We start from the raw sequence: 18,555 nt of genomic DNA, 5'->3' as shown, positions 1-18,555 counted from the left end.
GGACATATGCAGCTTATGATATAGCATGTGTGTTTTCCATATGCTTATCTGACATTTTAACGGCTGCGTGTCTTCTCCCCAGGGGGACGATGGGCCTCCCGGACCAAGAGGACCTCCAGGGGATAGAGTGAGCTCACAGCTGTTGACTGTTTTGGGTTTGATATTTTGTAATGATACATAGTTCATCATGTCACATGTATATCTTCTTTTTTTTTTTTTTTACAGGGAGCAGCTGGTGCCCCTGGTCAAACAGGTGGTGATGGAGTTAGAGGAGATAGGGGTGTTCCGGTAGGTGTGGCAAGCGACACAATGTTCATTCACGCACTGTTTCACAAGATCTTCCCATGTTGTTGGTTTAGGGTTGAATTGTGTAATATCTACAAATTGCTTTGCGACCTCTGAAGGACACTTATTTTATTGTGCAACAGAAATAATTTCTGGTGAAATAAACTCTAGTGAAATGAACTGTGCCTAGTTTAGCTGGGTAACGTCCTGGGACACCTTCAGGTTCGGCTGGGTTTCCCCAAATGCCACTTTCAGACTCACTGCTCTTGAGTTCCTACTTCCAATTAGTCAAGTTCCCATATTCCTGCATTAATGTGCAAATAGGTTCTGTGATCTGTAGAAATGTATCATCAATAATCTTGATTTTCGGCTTATCTTCCATAGGGAGAAAGAGGACAGGATGGAACACTTGGACCAAAAGGTGACAAGGGAGACAAGGTAAATAAGGAACCAGTGTCACATGATGTACAAGGTCAAACCATCAAAAGACTTCTCGCTGTGTATCGCACCGTTTTACAGCAGTTACCCTGTAGTATTAGCTCTGATGAGGTCATTACTATGCACACAATGTGACCGTATTGTCTCTTGCTTCAGGGTGAAGTGGGAGCCAGGGGAATACCTGGCATTCCAGGAAATGTAAGTAACATTTTAGCTTTTGCTACCTTGCACTTTAACATACTGTAAAATCACAAGCCTGATATAAATAGGATTCAAGACATGAAGTAACGGATACTGCTTCAGAAAGTTTTTATCTACTGTCTGATTTTTTTCTTCACAGGTGGCAAATGTGATCCCTGAGCCTGGTGAGCCTGTGAGTCGACCTATTTTATTACACAGACCAAACCCTCTTGTAAGATTATTGCAGCTTTAGTCGATGGTTCAAAAGTAGATATTTTTGTTCTGTCTAAGAGGCGCCTAAAGGTTTACGAGTCAAAATATCTGTTCTTCCTCGCATCTTCCTCTAGGGGGAACCTGGAGCGAATGGAGAGAAGGGGGATCAAGGGAAACCAGGAGAGATTGTGAGTTTTTTTCTCTTTTGCTATCTTGTCTTCTTTCTCTTTAAATGAACAAAACTACTTTTTGCAATGTCCAAAAGTGTCCACTAGATGTCAGTAGAGATTAGGTATGACGAGCTATAATATGGAGCCTTAACTGTGCTAATTAAATAAAACTATAAGAGACGGTAATGCACTGGCCTGACTCTCTATCCGCTGCAGTTTATATATGTACAGAATAATAGGTGGACCAGAATAGCATGCATAATATGTTGCTATGTTTACGTTGAAGCATCCCAGGATGCAACAACTAACACACACACACCTGCAAATGCTCGTATCTATTTCCATTACCTCTGACTATTCAGGTGATGAAGTTTTGTCACAGAATATTGTAGCAATTCTTCAAACATAGATGTTGTTATTATCTATAATCTTCACGACACAACCCCTCATTAATTTCACATCGTCATCTCATGAGAAACGTGACGTAATCATTTTGACAAGAATACGTGGAGGTGATATCGTATTGGCACCTATTCTTACACCACTACTGTGTGAATTCATGTGCCTTCTCCTGAAGGGTCAAAGAGGGTTACCTGGTGAACAAGGCTTTAAGGGACCACCTGGACTAGCGGTAAGATGCTAGGAATCTTGTACCTCCTATAGTCAGTGTATTGATTATTATTGTCTATTTTTAAGTACGTCTAATTTGCCATTTTTATTCCAGGGTCCAAAAGGTGACATCGGACTAACGGGAGAGACGGGACGTGTTGGAGACCCTGTACGTTGTCTGTTTCAATGCCTTACACCTTTTCTCACCAAATGGGAAGATGTACTGTAGTGTAATGGCTGATGTGTTTCTCCCAGGGCCCACCTGGCATTGTTGGTCCTCAAGGTGCTCGTGGACTACCAGGGAGTGTGGTAAGTCCATTCTAAGGTTCTGGAGAGGAATTTAACGTGGAAGTCAGTGATGCCTGCTTGTGTTTTCTGTGACTATACAATGAAATATGATCAGTAGCCACAAATCACTTCAGCATGGAACTATACCAGTTGTCTTTCTTCCAGGGCATACCAGGGATCATTGGGCCTCCCGGGCCAGGCGGACAGAGAGGAGACAAGGTCAGTCTTCTATTTTTAAAAGCTATCGGTATATTTGGAAAGAGGTTCTTTTGAAAGTATTCACACTATGTTCAGAGTGAGTTTGGCAATGCGGAGCGAAAATAAGTCTGCAGAGAGGAGAGTGTGACCCTGTGTGTCCTCCGTTATTGTTTCAGCAGAGAAGCTTTTGAGTTCATTTTAATCTTGAAGCAGCAGCGGCTCCACGTAGCTACACTCCCTACTGTCTCTCATGGCCTGTTCATTTTCTTTGTTCGCTCTCTTTGTTTCATTTCTTTGACTTATTCCACAAGTTACTGATTTAAAAAAAGAACAAAAGTGTGATTTGATTCTGTTCCCATCACGTCATTGCTGTTCAGTTCACTGTTAGGGGGACCAGGGGCTGGTATTTCACCAATTCCTATACCAGTGATACATATCTGTTTTTCTGTACAGTGCTGTGATTATAAATAACACAACTTCAATCACAATACAAGTATTACACAGAGGATAACATTTGCCATTAAAAGTAGAAACTAGCAGAACACAATAAAGGTTTCACCTCGGAGTATATAAGCCACCTACAGGTGTAGCTGCTGTAGCCTTGAGAGACAATTAAGTTCATTCTTCATTCTTCATTGTAACATTTGTTTTAGGGTGAACCAGGTAAACCAGGACAATCAGGTCCCACAGGCCCACCCGGAGATGGCGGTTTGACTGGACCCCCCGGACCTCCAGGAAAGGGGAAAGATGGACAAAATGTAAGACATATTATTTCTGTCACGTTGTATTTATAACTTCAGTTTATACTTCAAACATTCCAGAATAATGTTTGGACTACTTTTTAGTGACAGTTTCTTAATGTATATAAAAGGCATGTGGTGTTCGGACACTTAAAGGGAAAGAGCCAACAAATATAAGTGAAATAGATTCAACCAAGACCTGGATACATAACTTCAGATGTTGTTTCCACTCTGGTTCCTCAAAATCTTTCCGTCCAGTAAAACTCCGTTAACATCACACTGCTCCCTTTTATTTCTCTGTAAGTAGCTTTAAGGCTGGAAAACAATCCTTAAAGTATTCTAGAAGTCTTGTGTGTTGTTTTGTACACATTTCCTGATATATTTAGTATCTTTGGAAACATTTGCATCTCCACTAATACTTAAAATACATCTTTATGTAATACAAAGTTTGTAAGGACTAGTCCACCAGCAAGTCAGCGGTAAAGTGTGATTATAAATCACAGGGAATTTTTATGATAGAAATGCATGTTTGTCAGTTCACTTTCAACAGAAACCTCATTAATGTGCCTGTGAACGGTCTGTTGTACTCCACATGTGTTCTGCTTGTAGGCCTCTCCCTGCCTGTAATGCACGTTGAACCACAGCACAATATGAGCGGCTGTAAGGCAGGAAAACGTGTGCCTGAGTAGGCACATTCTGCGCTGCAGCTCAACACGTTTCTTCATCATTTTTCACCCCAGACATGTGGCCGTCCTGCTGACGAGGCAGGAGCACACAGGGAAAAACATTGTTAAGACATATCGCATTAAAGCAGCACAGGAGCACAGCACATTTGGCTCACAGCAGCTCTGTTTTTTTTTTACAGCTGCCAGGTGTGGCCCCGAGGCCCCGAGGCCTCGCTACACTTATGTGCATGAAGAACAGCAACTCGTACACACTTTCACCTCTGAATTATTTATTCAAAAGATAATAATTGCTGTCTTTGAGTGGCGAGCAATTTGATTGATGTAATTTGTGATATTACAGGGGGATCTGGGACCACAAGGAATTCAAGGACCCCTGGGGCTAAAGGTAACTCTAAAGTTAGCAAGATATATATGTGCGTGTGTGTGAGAGCTTTGTAGGTTGCCTGAGGTTTTTTTGTTTTTTTTAAATCATGCACAGGTTCTCTTTTGTTGATGTGTTTTTCTGGCACGGATGAGAAGAACAATTCGTTTTTGTTGAAAGCAGCAAAAGCAATTTCTATGTCCACTGCACTGTGACCACTGCTGTGATAATGACCGGCTCTTTGCCTTGAAGAGCTGGATGTCAGGGCCGGGAGGACAGGGGCATTTGCTGGATTTATGGTGTCAAGTTGCTCACCCTCATCACCGACGCTGTTTCGTCTTCTGAGCACCAGAATGTCAACTGCTGATTGTATTTTTCTTATATTTCTTTCATCACAGAAACAGGGTGGTATGTCTGGGATCAGAAGGCATCGCTGAATGTGACACTTTCTTGCCAAGCGAGGCTCTTAGCCAAACATTACTGCTGAGCTGACATTATCTAAAGGGGTGAAGTCAATTTATTTAATTTTTTTTCTCAGGGCCAAACCGGGTCGCGAGGAGAACCAGGGTTACCCGGGGACAGGGGTCCTGCAGGAGAAGGCAAAGTGGGACAACCGGTACGAGCATCGATGCAAACCAGGGTCATGTCATTTCCTCCAGTGCATTTATTTACATATTTGGAAATGTGACATGTTTCTTTTCTTTATTTATGTAGGGGCCTCCAGGAAATAATGGGGACCTTGGAGCTTCGGTAAATATTTTCTAAACATTCATATTGAATATGTTGGTATAAAAGGTGTTTCTCTAATATCTGTTTATCTGGGTTCCAGGGCATTAGGGGTCTGCCAGGAGTCGCCGGTCCTGAGGGCCCAGCAGGACATAATGTGAGTCCAACAATGAATAAATGGATAAATCATTTTATACATGTTGCATTACTATGAGATCCATGCTTCCATAGCTATGGACACCCAAATCAGCCACATCTATCACATAACTGGCTCTGATCTGCCTGCCTTGATAGTCGGACAGAAAACTGTGTAATGAAAAGTGACATTATGAAAGATCATGAGCAGAGTTTTAACTTGATTGGAATATTTTTAAGGGTTCTAAAATCGTCAGAGAATGTAATTTTTTTTGCCTTTGCACCAAATGCAGGGTTTACCAGGACGGCCGGGAGACAAGGGATCAGCAGGAGATCCTGTAAGTACAGAAATTGGCAGCGAACAACCAGTATTATCTGAGATACTGGTTGTGATGAATGTACTTTAGGCTGCTGAAAATGACTGGCCCATCTACATTTCCTGGTTTTAACATCTGGCCCAATTGAGTCAGTAATTGAACCGCTCTGGATTAACTCTTTTATTCCCCGTCTCTCAGGGAAAGGCAGCAGACCTCTCTGACCTAAATCTGAAGGTAAGGAGCATTTCCGTCCCTCTTCAGTGAGAAAAGTCTTTATGTTTGGACCCTGAGAGGGATCACTTCATCACAAACATGTCTCTGCCATCTTATAGGATGTTTGCTCAGACTGCCCTGCAGGTCCACCTGGACTACCTGGTCTCCCAGGAGTCCCAGGGGACAAAGGACACCTTGGACCTCCGGGAAAAAATGGTCAAGATGGTTACCAAGTAGGACACGGTCATTAATATTCAACCATAACCTCACCTCTCCTGTAATGTAAAGACTATGGCTCATCTTTAAACGAGTATTATAAAGTGTGTGTCTCCACCATATTAGTCCTAAGTGAGGCATGAGGTCCGTGCTGCACGTTTATCATCATCAGCCACAGTTGGTGTGACGGATGGAGAGGCTCTGTCTGCATCATTAGCTGGGCGTCCTCTGGGGGCAGCAGTGAACGATTAGAACCCGGTGCCGGTGCTCGGCCCTGTCTGCCCGGACAGAGACTGATGCTCTGCTGTGTATATTACAGGGCCCCCCGGGAACAGCCGGAGCTCAAGGGCCCTCTGGAGCCGACGGAGGAAAGGCAAGTTTGCGCACTAACTGCACCCTTATTTCTCCCAAAGTGCCAAATGCTAATTAGTTGCCTTTGTCAACATTTTTGTTTAATTAACCTCACAAGGTTTATGTTAGCGCCACTAAAAAAGGGTATTGAATTGTGTTTCTGAAACAACATAGCTATTACTACATTCTCCTCCTTTGTAATATTAAATATCTTTGACAAATAGTTTTTCAGAATAATGCTTTCCTCTTGAAATGTGACATTTCTTACGGTCTTTCTTTCTTTCTCACCACAGGGTATTAAAGGTGATCGAGGACCCCCAGGAGGCCCTGGAGAGAAAGGAGAAAAGGTATATTTGTCATTATGACTCAGTCTCACTCATATCCTCCACTCTCTCCTTGTTTATTAATAAAATGTTCAGAGAAATATTGTCTGGTATGAATCACATAATTATATTTTAATTCTTTTTTCTGCATTTACAGGGTCACCCAGGACCCCCTGGTCATCCAGGTACCGCTGGCTTGATGGGCACACCTGTAAGTTATTGTTTCGGGCTTATTTCTTTCCACTATATGCACTCCAAATGGTCTAATTAAGCTTTTTGTAAACAGGCCCATTTGTATTGGATTTTGTCCCTCACTCATTCTTTCTATTTCGGTTGACCTCCACTGACATTGACTCTTTCCTCTTCAGGGCAACGATGGACAGCCTGGCCCCGTCGGCCCCCCGGGGTCCCCTGGAGAAAAGGTCAGGCTGCACTCCATGTACTTTTCCCCTCAGAAACTTATTACCCATGTGTCATTACTGTACAAACCTCTTCCCTCTACCATATAGGTCAGCCAGCCCGTGTGGTAATAGTGGCCATTTATCATTTCTTTTTCCTTAGTGACACTGACCTGTTTGTGTTTGTTTGTTTTCTAGGGCAAAGAGGGTCTCAAAGGAATCCAGGGACCACCGGGTCTTCCCGGCTTGATCGTAAGAAAAATGATTGGATGTACAGCCTCATGAATATGCACACAGTTCCTGCAGTGTGGCATAAATAGTCTGAGTTGTAAATGCAATTGTAGGTGTTAACAGTTGCAGAAGGTAAATGAAAGATTTCATTGATCTGCAGGGTCAGCCTGGGAAAATGGGAAAAGACGGCAGACCAGGTGAACCAGGAGAGCCTGTAAGTAGATGAGGATGTTCGTCAGTGATCCAAAGAGTATATGAAGCTTGAGCTACAACACATCTTCTGTTTTTAGAAAAATGTCATAGTAAAACATGGCCAGACAATGATGCTGTAACAATTTTTGTTTTCATCTCAGGGCAAGCAAGGTGAGCTTGGACCACAAGGAAACTCGGGGCTCAGGGGACTCCCGGTAAGTAACCACCAGTAAACGGATCTGATGAAGCAGGCTGGCAGAGCAAATAGCTGTGACTGATTCACTGTGGTCTCTTTTCCTATGCAGGGCTTTAAGGGCCACCGAGGAGAACCTGGAGCTCCAGGACCTACGGTTAGTACTTTTCGTGCATTTGAACAGGTCCATTTGCAAAAACCACAATGTTTTTTTTCTGAAACAGAGACTTTGCCATTATTCATCTTTGGCACTATTTTCCTGCCTAATGAGCATCACCACACGTAGATATACATTAAATAGTACTAGCTTTTTTTCGGGGTGGTGTTTGACTCATGTTTATAAGACTTGAAGCTACTTACTCTCTTTACCTCGTCAAATTAAATCTCACATATTGGTGCATAGAAAATCTAATTTTTGCAATGCCAATGATTAATAAAAAAACACAATACTTAAGATTTCAAGGGCAAAAAGCAGCAAACTGTTTTACTTTTCCTTTGACGAGGCCAAGCAGTGAAAGCTTCTACTTTTTGTGACAGCAGTGTTGAATTTAAACATTTCCACCCTGACAATGTGAGCTAAAAAGCTTTAGAGAATGTGAGTCTGTATGGAAAAGCAGAACACCTTCCCCTGGTGCAGTTTAGTATACGATAGTGTTTTTGCTCTATTTTGATGAGACCTGCAGTCTCCCAGACAACAAGTCAATGGTGCTGCATGCTGGGACAGTTATTGGGATAGTGCTCGACTCTCTACAGGTCCAATGCAGTCACATGTCTTCTATGGAGGTTTGACAAATAAACGTTATCACTAAATGTATCACACAATTGGAATTATGTCAATTATTTTCATCAAATGACAGTATTAAAGTGAAAAAAGAAGAAAAGGAGACATCCAATTAGACTGTGATACATTTGGCAGAACGTTCTCTGCTCGTATTCTTGGATTCGAAAACTGGCACCTTCACGAAAGAACATAAGAACATAAAAGTATGGGAAGTATAGTATAAATTATGCATTTAGAAAGATAACTGCCTTTGCTCAAGAGCCATAACTGGAACTATTACCTGCAGTTGGAATAGCTCACAGTCAGCGTTTGGCATGCCGCACTGCGATTTCAAGATACGTCTGACACTTTGAAAACACCTTCTCCGAGAGAACCACTGCACCTGCTGCTTTGTCTCTCACTCGGCACACACCCACAGGAGAGGTTCTGCCACAGCACCGTGACCAATAGCATGGCTCATTACGGACAACTCTGACTGAGCCACAGCGTGGCGGGCAGCCTCTCAGCTCTGCAGCCCGCGCTGCCACACGGACATTAGACAACTTATCAGAGGAGCCGTAAGGTGTTTCCATAGATGCACTGAAAATTGCCCTTCACTACTCATATACTGTCACTAACTGTCAGTCGTACGGAAATGATAGTCACTATTATCCAGGATATTGAAAGTTGACATACTGTACACAATTAGAGGCACAGATTTAGCGCTGCACCTCAGTACAATGTAGATGTGTCATGGATTCTTATGACTAACTCTGTAGATCTCAAGATCTCAAGTCTGCCCTATCTGTTATTTATTGTCGTATATAAAGCAATTACTACAATTACAGAAACACTTGTTGGCAAAGAAAATCTTAAATCTGCAGGCTCCCTCCAACCATCCTTGTGAAATTAAAAATAAATCACACGGTGACAAAAATGGTAATCTAAGACATTGTATAAACTCTTGTAACAGCAGCTAAAACAAGAAAGTTTGAACTAATTAGCCATTCGCAAACACACTCCTGTCTCCATAACATTATCTTCCATTAGCTTTAGTGATTGTGGTGCGAATCCTACAATTATAGAACAGTTTCCATGAAACTCTATGTTGCATACTGTTTGTAGTATATAATGTTTTCTAAGTTAAGTGTCTCACCTCTTGGCTGAATTCAACTTTTTAAGAACATGACAATACAATGATGATATAAAAACAAAACCTGTCAAACTTGGTTTCTGATCCAAGAGAATTTTCTCCTGAGCGATCGACTGAACTGTACCTTAACTTTGCCTCGAGGTTTCTCTTATTTAGTCTTATTTTCTTCTGTGCCAAACAGGGAGAAGATGGAAAGTCTGGATCATCTGGGCGTGATGGCAAACCTGGGAAAGAGGTATGTTCAACATTACACATTTGTTAATTATTGGTTAGTGTTAGTGTGTAGATTTAGTTTCAGAGGTAGGAAGACACCATGAAGTTCAAGTATCTAATGAACAAGTGAAATTAATTCATGTGCACTCCATAATAATGGAATAATTAAATATATATTATTATTAACATCCCTATTGTAACTCTACTCAGAATGTTTTTTGTTTCCTTCATACATACCTGATACTTTCTGAGAGCACTGTGCTGCATACACGTCAAAATTGTGAATTTCTGATTTTCAATCTGCAGTTCCCTCAATCTTTATCTATTTCACGCACACACACACACACACACACACACACACACACACACACACACACACACACACACACACACACACACACACACACACACACACAACACACACACACACACAAGGAAACAAATAGGTGCAATAAAGTGACTGCATTCAGTATACTACAATACAGAGAACTAACTTTAAAATATAGCTTTCACTTAAGCATTTTCATTATAAAAGTAATATGCCCCCCACAGAAGATGTTTGTCTTCCCTATTAAAATCCTATCTGCCATTCCTTTCTATGCAGCATCCCTTCCTGGCTGCGTCACAATGAGAATAATTATTGTTGCTGCCTGGAACCAATCCTCCATTGATTGAGGGAATGCAGACAAAACTCCTGAGATTAAAAAACGGTTTTGGACAGAATGCAAAGTTTCCAGCAGAGCACAGAATATTTAATCGCGTGTATATAATACTAGAGCTTCATTAGCAGCAGAGTACGTTTATGAACCAGCAGCTTTATATCCTTTGACACAGTTTCATGCAATTCATCTTCACCAAATGACAAACTGAAATCCATTTCATGCACACAGTCAAAGGCTGCAGCACTTTTATTCCCCCATTTGTCTAGAAGCAGGATGTAACACTTCACACACACACACACACACACACACACACACACACACACACACTCACACAAATAACTTTTTAACTCATCCTCTGGCTGTGAGGCTTGGAGATGGATTATTCTCACAGTATGTCTTCTAAAGTAAGAATCTTTTCCTCCTCACCTACATACTCCTTCCACAAAAAAAGGAAGGACTTCAGATTGACCTCACTGCTACAGTAGAGGCTGTTTTCCAATAAGATTAAAGTGATCAAGCCTGCAGTTTTTTCTCAGCATGCCCTACAGATGATACATGGTTCTGTTCCCTCTTTTTCAGCATGTGAAAGCCAGAATATAACATGTCTATTTTTTTTGTCATGGCAGGGCTCTACGGGACCTCCAGGCAGAGAAGGTCTTAGTGGACCAAGAGGAGAGTCGGTGAGTCATTTTCAATCACTTGCAGCGCTGTCAAGCAGACAGATGGATATTGACATGAGGGTGGCACTCAAGTCGTTCCTCTCGCTGTCCTTCAACATCAATTTTCTCATCCTGTGTCCCCCCCCCCCCCCCCCCCCCCCTTTGCATCCCAGGGCAAGCCAGGTGAACCAGGGCCATCAGGAAAAGCAGGTCTCCCTGGAACTCCGGTGAGTTATCAATTTTCTATCTTTAAAACAACAATGGGATGACTAACGGTGCAAACAAACAATAGTGACACCGAAACACTTCACCACAACACTCAGTACAAACAAAATTCTTTGTTACACAGAGTGAACACATTTAAAGGAGAAGGGCAGTGAATAGCATAGATAAGAGGAATTAGGAAAAAAGTAGCATTTTCATTGCTACTTGTGCAAGCAGGGGTGTAAATGAAGACGAGAGGAGGGTGTGAAGTATTTCTAGAAGAGATGATCTGTCAGATTATGATGGAAGATTTGAGTAAATGTTGCCCTGACCAGGGTGGGAACATCTATTTGCCCTTGATGAGTTTAAGGGAGTTGACATATCAGAGCACAGATTGCAATTCAATTTATGGAAAAATTAACCAAATCCAACAGTAAATATTTCCAAATATCAATAAATTAAAAAAAAGAGTGGCCATTGCACAGCAGATTTAGCAAATTTTCTCCCAGTGTTGGTAGAATATAAGAGCAAGGCAATCTGTATTTTGCTTGAGAAAATAGACGTCTACTTTCAATATTCATACCAGAGTTTCATTTTATTGATAAATGTAAATTTGAGCTTAATTATCATCCCAACTCTGTATATGTGACATCAGTTGTTAAAGAGGAACTCTACTACTGAACATGTCAAACATATTATTCAAAGCCTTTTGTGTTTGGTTTTGACGAGGAAGAATAATGGAAGGAATTGAAAAAGACGACATTTCTGCTGCATTGATTTTGATCCAATTTTAACGGTCTGCAATGCTGAATCTGTAGAGTAGTTTTAGACAGAGGAGGAGTCGGTCCCTGTCGACCTCGCAGTGTTGTAGACATGTGTTAAAGCCAAAAACAAACTCTGTAACAACTAACAAGTGAGGCCCATCACTTGCAATGGGTACAGCTACAGTCTAAGGTAGAGATGGACCGATCGAAACCAGCCAGAGCCTTTAACAGGGCGACGAATGGAAGAAACCTCAGGAGGAGCAATTAAAGAAGGGATCCCTCTCCCAGGACGGACAGACGTGTTGTGTACAGAATACACGGACAAAATAAAATCACAGTATAGACAATCCATATGACGAAATGAAATGTTCAATGTGAACATATATAAAAAAAAACTAGTTTTTATTTCTGAATCTAAAAAAAGTTATTCTGGGGTCAATTTTAGGTCTTAGAAAAAAGAAAAAATTCGAATCAGCAGGTCAAACTTAAGAAGCAAAAATCGGCCGGGAAAACTGCAATCGGTGCATTTCTAGTCCTATAGGTTCTGGTAGGTAAGAACCCAAAAGCAGACACAACGAGTTGGCAGGTGGGATGAGAGGGCAGTTTACCGTGGTTAGGATGAGGCTTAAAGTCAGCATCAGTCAGGTGACTGGGTTAGGGAGTGAATCACAGATTCACAGCATACACGTACTGTGTGCTCCAGGTACGTCTGCGATGGTTCAGGACGGCTCTACTTTGACATGAGCGAGTGTTTGAGTCCCCATAGCTCATATTAAGCTAATGTTAGAATATGTTTAAGCTACACGTAAAATATGAGCTTTGCACTTAACTGCCAAGGTAAAATGTCATTTTAAAGCGCTGTCCCAGTCGTCATAAAGCTTTTGGAGCCCGTGTACTAATTTGGCTGAGCACGAAGATGAGGTTAATTAAAGTCAGCGAGGGTTCGGTGATTACAGGGTTTATAGGCTAACACTGGCACTTGTGCCTGGAGATGAAGAGGCAGGCAGAGGTCACCATAACAGATATGTCACAGATATGAAATGTAGACAGAGATAGTGAGACCTGTCAGTGAGGAGAATTCTTAATTTGACATTCTGTCCACAACAAAATGTGTTCTGGACAGAAATAGATGGAGCTGCACACTGGTCCGTGGGCTGGAGGACGGTTTCTTGGGAGAAGGAGTAACCGTTGCTAACTCGAGGGCAGACGATATGCAGCCAGCTATCAGAGAGGAGTGGATGATATCAGTCAGCAGGGGGAGCAGATCACCAGAAATAGCCTGGAGGAGGGAGGAGGGCAGGAGCCAGATGCAGAAAGGGTTGGGAGAGGAGGTAGAGAGTGATTTCAGTGCAGGGTGAAGCTATTTAGAGTCAGGATCTGATATTTCCAAAAATGTTATCAGATGGACAGATTTACCACACAGAGAGAGAGAGGATGATGCAGTGAGTGGAAAAAGGCAGAGGAGATGGTGTATACTGTATATTCAACAATAATAAGAAAAGTTTAGATGAAAAAGAGAAAGTGAAACATTCTCCCAATTCTGCAAGCATTAATAAACTCCTTCAAGCCAATGTAAGTCAATTTTATATGTAAAGCAGCCCAATATCACAAATTTGCCTTAGGGGGCTTTACAATTACTATGACAAAATGATACGGATGAATCTCAGCTTTCAGGTGTCGCCATAGAGCAAGAGCCTGAGGCACAAGACCTCCTCTCAACCATGAAACCTGGACAGAACACAGGTTTTACAAACACAAGAAGCTAAAAAAGGAGCGCATCACACATTAATATTATTCTTGTTGCTGGGACAACTTAGGCTTATGTTATACATTGAAACTGAGAACAACCCTGTGAGTCTGGGGAGCAATAGGAGCCCTCCTGATGGGAGTATAAGGTTAAAGGAGATCAGACAGATAGGGATTGGCGTGTTCATTTACAATATTGTAGGACATCACAATCACCTTAAAGTCTGATCTGACGTGGACCGGTGACATGAAGGGAAGCTAAAACTGTTGTAATATTGCCAAACTTTCTAGTTTTATTAGGCTAACTCTGTTTTAGTTCAAATCGCTCTGTGGTTGCCATAACCTGCTGTTCTTCAGGCCTACATGTGCCCTGTAAATATGGATATTAAACTCTTCAAGCTGGCATGTCTCACCGCAAGATTGGTTTATGAGACTTTTATCCAGGCCACTGCTGCATGTTGATAAGAAGCTAAATATTAATCCTTACTGAATCCACAGTAATGAGCGAGGCTTTTAGAGTACAAGTACAGTATGCCATGTGTGTGCCATGTGTGTGCCATGTGTGTGCCATGTGTGTGCCATGTGATGAGCGGCCATGTCTCTGCTGTCGCATAGGGTCTTAGAGGACACAAGGGAGAGGCCGGCAACCCAGGATTACCAGGCTTTAGTGGGCCTAAAGGCCCCGAGGTGAGTGGTAGATTTGTAACATTTTCATTCCAAGATTATTTGCAGCTCACAAATATGAGCAGTTGTGGGTAATGTTGACTTTTATCTTGATTTCCAGGGTCCACCTGGTCCAATCGGTCCAGAAGGTAAACAGGTAAGGACCTCATCGAACCAATGTCGATAAACTATGATATAATACAAACAGATTTTTTGCTCACGTCCACTGTTTTTTGTGTTTTGTAGGGGATGCCAGGCAGGGTTGGTGATCGAGGCCTCAAAGGAGAGAAGGCGAGTACTAGAGATGCAAAATCTGACAGATAATGTGCTCATAATAGATACAAATCTGTCGCCTGATTGACACAACTGAGAGATGCAAATTGGAGGTTCTTCAAGTCTGAAAATGTACAATTGCTGTCATCTGATCCAGGGAGATTCAGGTGTGAAGGGAGATAAAGGACAATCAGCAGATCCAGGTATGCCTGGAAACCCTGGACCCCCTGGTAGAAAGGGCCACACAGGGATGATGGGCATGTCTGGACCACCAGGAGAATTAGGAGCTCCGGGGCCACAAGGAACTTCAGGAAATCCCGGTATTCCAGGCCAAAGAGTGAGTCATAGTCCTGAAAACTTTATTGTTGATGCCACAAAAATATTCACAGATTCATTAAATTTAGGCATAAATAATTTATTTACTGATTACCATATTTCATGTCTCAGGGAGAGTCGGTATCACTGGAGCAGATGAGACGACTCATCCAGGAGGAGCTGGCGAAACAATTAGATGGTGAGGCGGCGATTTCTTTTTGTCTGTCTCCTCTCCATGTTGACCTGACGAAGATAACCTTAACAGAGTAGTTTGAAAGTTAAGTAGTAATAATAATAGCTTTATTTGTGTAGCACATTGCATGCAAAGATGCAGCCAAAAGGCCTTCGCAAAACAGGTAAACGAAACAAAAACGATTTGATAACAATACATGGAAACATTAAAGTGTAACTTCACCTCCAGGTTTGAGCCATTTTTAAACCCATGAAATACAGATTTTAATACACTTGTAAAGAAATGTCAATATTAAGACCGGTTTAAGTGTGCAGTACCTCTTTAACAATAAAATCATTACAGTTAAAATGGATCTAAATTCATGAAAGTGGGATCAAATAACTTTGCTTTTGTGTCCAGCCAAAATGGCTTACCTCATGGCTCAGATCCAGCCAGCCCACGTGAAGAGTACAGCTGGCCGTCCAGGAGCTCCAGGCCCTTCAGGTAAGGAAGGCAGTTCTGGACGACCTGGCTCCCCTGGAGAGCCTGGTATGCCCGGACAAAATGGCGGAGAAGGATCCAGGGGACCCATGGGCCCTAAAGGTAGGACAGAGACTTTTGGCAGTATTATTATTTCCTGTGTGTGTCCTTTTTTAATGTGTTTTTGTTCCTTTATTATTTCCACAGTGTTTACTACTTTCCAACTCTCAGATTGGTCCAACTTGATGTCTCCAAGACAATTTTGTCAATGAAATCACTTTCTGTATTGCCAGTGAAAAATATCCTTTACTTCATATAATGCTGACTAAGAAAGATCTACATCAGATCAAAGAGGACATAAAGAACATTTGTATCTGACGGATGTTTGAGATAAATTCTGAAGGAATAGTTTTACGTTTTGTCAAAAACTCTAATTTGTCCAGAGAGTTAGATGGCTGTACACTAAATGTGCCAGACTTTGTCTCGGCCTGCCACAGTGATTTATTTAAATCCTGTTGTGACTGTGAGGTTGCCAGACACCCAGCAGAGACTCCAGGAAGTGGATGTGCCCGGCACAGAAATGGTCCGGGACATAATCCCCGTAAAACTACAACATATTTCTGTTACACTGCAGTTTTTGTACAAATTAAGCCAACAAGCCCTGTTTGTATTGCATCAATTCCATGTAAAATGCATTCAGTCAAGCTTATTGAACTCAACTGGTATCATTCAAGTCATTTTCACAGACTTGACAACACTTCACCAGAGCAACAGAAGATATTATACAACAGAGTTCAGAGATAGTACTATCCTACACTGGTAGATTTTGGCTCTGATAAAATCAGTGGAGTGCCTCTTCAAGATCACTTTTTCACTCTAAGATAGCTGAGAAAAGCTGAGCAGAGGCAGCTACAAGGGCTTGGTACACACACACACACACACACACACACACACACACACACACTAAGAACATGCCCGATATTCCAGTCCAGCCATGTGTCATGAATGTCAACATACAGTAATGCTCAAGGTTGTTAAAATTGGTTGACGAATAAATATAACGGCTAATGTGGCTCCTGTTTTCTGAATTTCCAGGTGACAAAGGAACAAGAGGAGAAAAGGGAGAACCTGGTATTGGCGAAAGAGGAGAGCAAGGACCCTCTGGCCCGATAGGTAACAACCAGTCTCTTGCTTACTGTATTCCTTCTTCTTAGGTTGGTTTCACCAGATTTGGAGCCTCAAATTGTCGTCCTTCCTACTATAGGTCCAGCTGGTCTGCCTGGTTATGGTAAAGACGGAGGCCCAGGGCAAGCTGGAGCCCAGGGAGAGCCAGGAAACCCCGGCCCCCACGGTCAATCTGGACCTCCAGGTCCTACTGGCCAGTGTGACCTCAGCCAGTGTGCCTACTACGCCAGCCTGGCACACAGACCCCACACCACAAATGTCAAGGGGACTTAAGAGAGAAGGGACACAAAGAGCTTGAAGTCCAGCTGTATTTATGAACTTGGTCTGAATCAAGAACTTTTTTTTTTTTTTAAGATAACCTCAGTATGGAGGGCTGAAGCAACACGTGCTGCCGGTCAGATTCTTTGTTTTGTTTATTTTTGGTAAGAAGCTTGGGAAGGATGGGGGTTAAGCATCGAGGGACCTTTTCAGATTAAATATGGGGTAGAGAGGGCAGCTAAACAGGTTTATTTTTTTCCTCACTTGCATGCTTCCTGTAAAATATATAGGGAGATAACAAGGACGATGCAATTCCCTCCTCTTAAACCTCCCATCGGTAGGGAAGATTTGGAAGTCTGATATTGTATCTTTTCATCAGTAATTATCTCAAAAGTTCAGTTTGGCGTTTTCTTGCAGGAATATGTCTGCACCACAGGCTTTTTTTTATGCCTCACACCATTTTGCATCAGTTACCATTCACAGCCCACACTGTTCTATGTCAAGCAATAGATGTCAGTCACTGCTCACTAACTTCTTCTCTTGCTTAGGATCCTCTGCGAGATAATGACTCAGTCAGGGGAATTATCTGTTTGATGGGAATTGGGGAGGACAGACAGTGTGAGGGACGATCTCAATTCTGTGTAGGAGGAGTGTTAATGAGTGAGTGTGGAGAGCGATGAATGACCACTTTCCTGCACTTATTGCCTCTAAGCTGGTTGTTTCAGATATTATTGGCACCCCAAAACAGGCGTGAAAAATAAAATTCCCCCTTAAACAAATTGGAATTTTGTTCAATTTCTAAACCCGTCTGATTTATTTAGACATAAACAAAACAAGATTTTATTATGGGAATAAACCAGAGGCAGAAGATATTACCTCTCTGTCACAACTCAGAAATTAGAGCCAGCCTTGGCAATGTTGTTTCAAGCTTTTGGAGAGATTCCTAGACTTTCATTCCAAAATTCTGTTTATTTGCCTGAGAAAATGCAACACAGACATGATGTTGTATAATTTACAGGTGGCTATCTTATTTGAATGTGCTTGAAAATCTGTCCTAAACAGTAATAATGTGACGTGTACGCTTAATTCATATATGCCATGATTTGTGCCAAGCTAACCCTCAGGATGATTATTAAACCTGAGTATTAAAGATAGAAGTCGAGACAGGAAGAAATGTCATTGTTAGATTTGTACTTTTGTGTTTAATGAAGTGGCTCTGGTCATTATCTTTGTGGGGTATGCAAAGACTTGAGCAGTAAACAGCTTTGAGGAGGTGGTTTAATTGCAGCCTTTGTTTACCTTTCTTGAAAAGCTGCCTGTTTCGCATTCGCTTTCTCTTAATGTGTCACTTCCTTTCTGTTCGGTGAGGCCTATTAAGTGCCTACGCTGTGGCAGCGTCCGGGCAGCTCAGCCCTGCTCTGAAAAGACATCGCTTTTCTTATTTGTCCCCTAGAAACTAAAATTGGAGAGTTGCTTCCTTGCATCCTGATGACCAGACCATTGTGGTAACCATTTGAAAGATGTGTTGCCTTTACGCCCCTCATGGACCAATTACACCTCTCCCAAAACCTCAGAGGTGCTGGTC

At 42.1% G+C, this 18,555-nt stretch overlaps 1 protein-coding gene across 1 annotated transcript in view; it reads left to right on the top strand.

Annotated features, from left to right (window-relative positions):
- The window catches only part of col22a1 (collagen, type XXII, alpha 1), a 42,408-nt gene extending 24,637 nt beyond the window's left edge, over window positions 1-17,771 (top strand). Inside the window, exons 28-64 of the mRNA XM_076112947.1 lie at window positions 83-127; window positions 226-288; window positions 670-723; window positions 880-921; window positions 1,064-1,096; window positions 1,251-1,304; window positions 1,864-1,917; window positions 2,011-2,064; window positions 2,151-2,204; window positions 2,349-2,402; window positions 3,035-3,139; window positions 4,148-4,192; window positions 4,707-4,784; window positions 4,883-4,918; window positions 4,998-5,051; window positions 5,323-5,367; window positions 5,545-5,580; window positions 5,679-5,792; window positions 6,095-6,148; window positions 6,420-6,473; window positions 6,607-6,660; window positions 6,818-6,871; window positions 7,046-7,099; window positions 7,239-7,292; window positions 7,432-7,485; window positions 7,576-7,620; window positions 9,558-9,611; window positions 10,878-10,931; window positions 11,084-11,137; window positions 14,240-14,311; window positions 14,409-14,444; window positions 14,534-14,578; window positions 14,718-14,897; window positions 15,008-15,074; window positions 15,468-15,650; window positions 16,623-16,700; window positions 16,792-17,771. Of these exons, the coding sequence (XP_075969062.1) occupies window positions 83-127; window positions 226-288; window positions 670-723; window positions 880-921; window positions 1,064-1,096; window positions 1,251-1,304; window positions 1,864-1,917; window positions 2,011-2,064; window positions 2,151-2,204; window positions 2,349-2,402; window positions 3,035-3,139; window positions 4,148-4,192; window positions 4,707-4,784; window positions 4,883-4,918; window positions 4,998-5,051; window positions 5,323-5,367; window positions 5,545-5,580; window positions 5,679-5,792; window positions 6,095-6,148; window positions 6,420-6,473; window positions 6,607-6,660; window positions 6,818-6,871; window positions 7,046-7,099; window positions 7,239-7,292; window positions 7,432-7,485; window positions 7,576-7,620; window positions 9,558-9,611; window positions 10,878-10,931; window positions 11,084-11,137; window positions 14,240-14,311; window positions 14,409-14,444; window positions 14,534-14,578; window positions 14,718-14,897; window positions 15,008-15,074; window positions 15,468-15,650; window positions 16,623-16,700; window positions 16,792-16,985 (2,460 nt within the window). The 3' untranslated portion in view covers window positions 16,986-17,771. The remainder of the gene's footprint in view (window positions 1-82; window positions 128-225; window positions 289-669; window positions 724-879; window positions 922-1,063; window positions 1,097-1,250; window positions 1,305-1,863; window positions 1,918-2,010; window positions 2,065-2,150; window positions 2,205-2,348; window positions 2,403-3,034; window positions 3,140-4,147; window positions 4,193-4,706; window positions 4,785-4,882; window positions 4,919-4,997; window positions 5,052-5,322; window positions 5,368-5,544; window positions 5,581-5,678; window positions 5,793-6,094; window positions 6,149-6,419; window positions 6,474-6,606; window positions 6,661-6,817; window positions 6,872-7,045; window positions 7,100-7,238; window positions 7,293-7,431; window positions 7,486-7,575; window positions 7,621-9,557; window positions 9,612-10,877; window positions 10,932-11,083; window positions 11,138-14,239; window positions 14,312-14,408; window positions 14,445-14,533; window positions 14,579-14,717; window positions 14,898-15,007; window positions 15,075-15,467; window positions 15,651-16,622; window positions 16,701-16,791) is intronic.
- The last annotated feature ends 784 nt before the right edge of the window (window positions 17,772-18,555 follow it).

This window comes from Anarhichas minor, unplaced genomic scaffold (assembly GCF_050575085.1).
Source record: "Anarhichas minor isolate MPS153535 unplaced genomic scaffold, ASM5057508v1 ptg000051l, whole genome shotgun sequence".
NCBI lineage: Eukaryota > Metazoa > Chordata > Actinopteri > Perciformes > Anarhichadidae > Anarhichas > Anarhichas minor.
The sequence above is the reverse complement of the archived record's forward strand: the minus strand, read 5'-3'. Positions and strand labels throughout refer to the sequence as shown.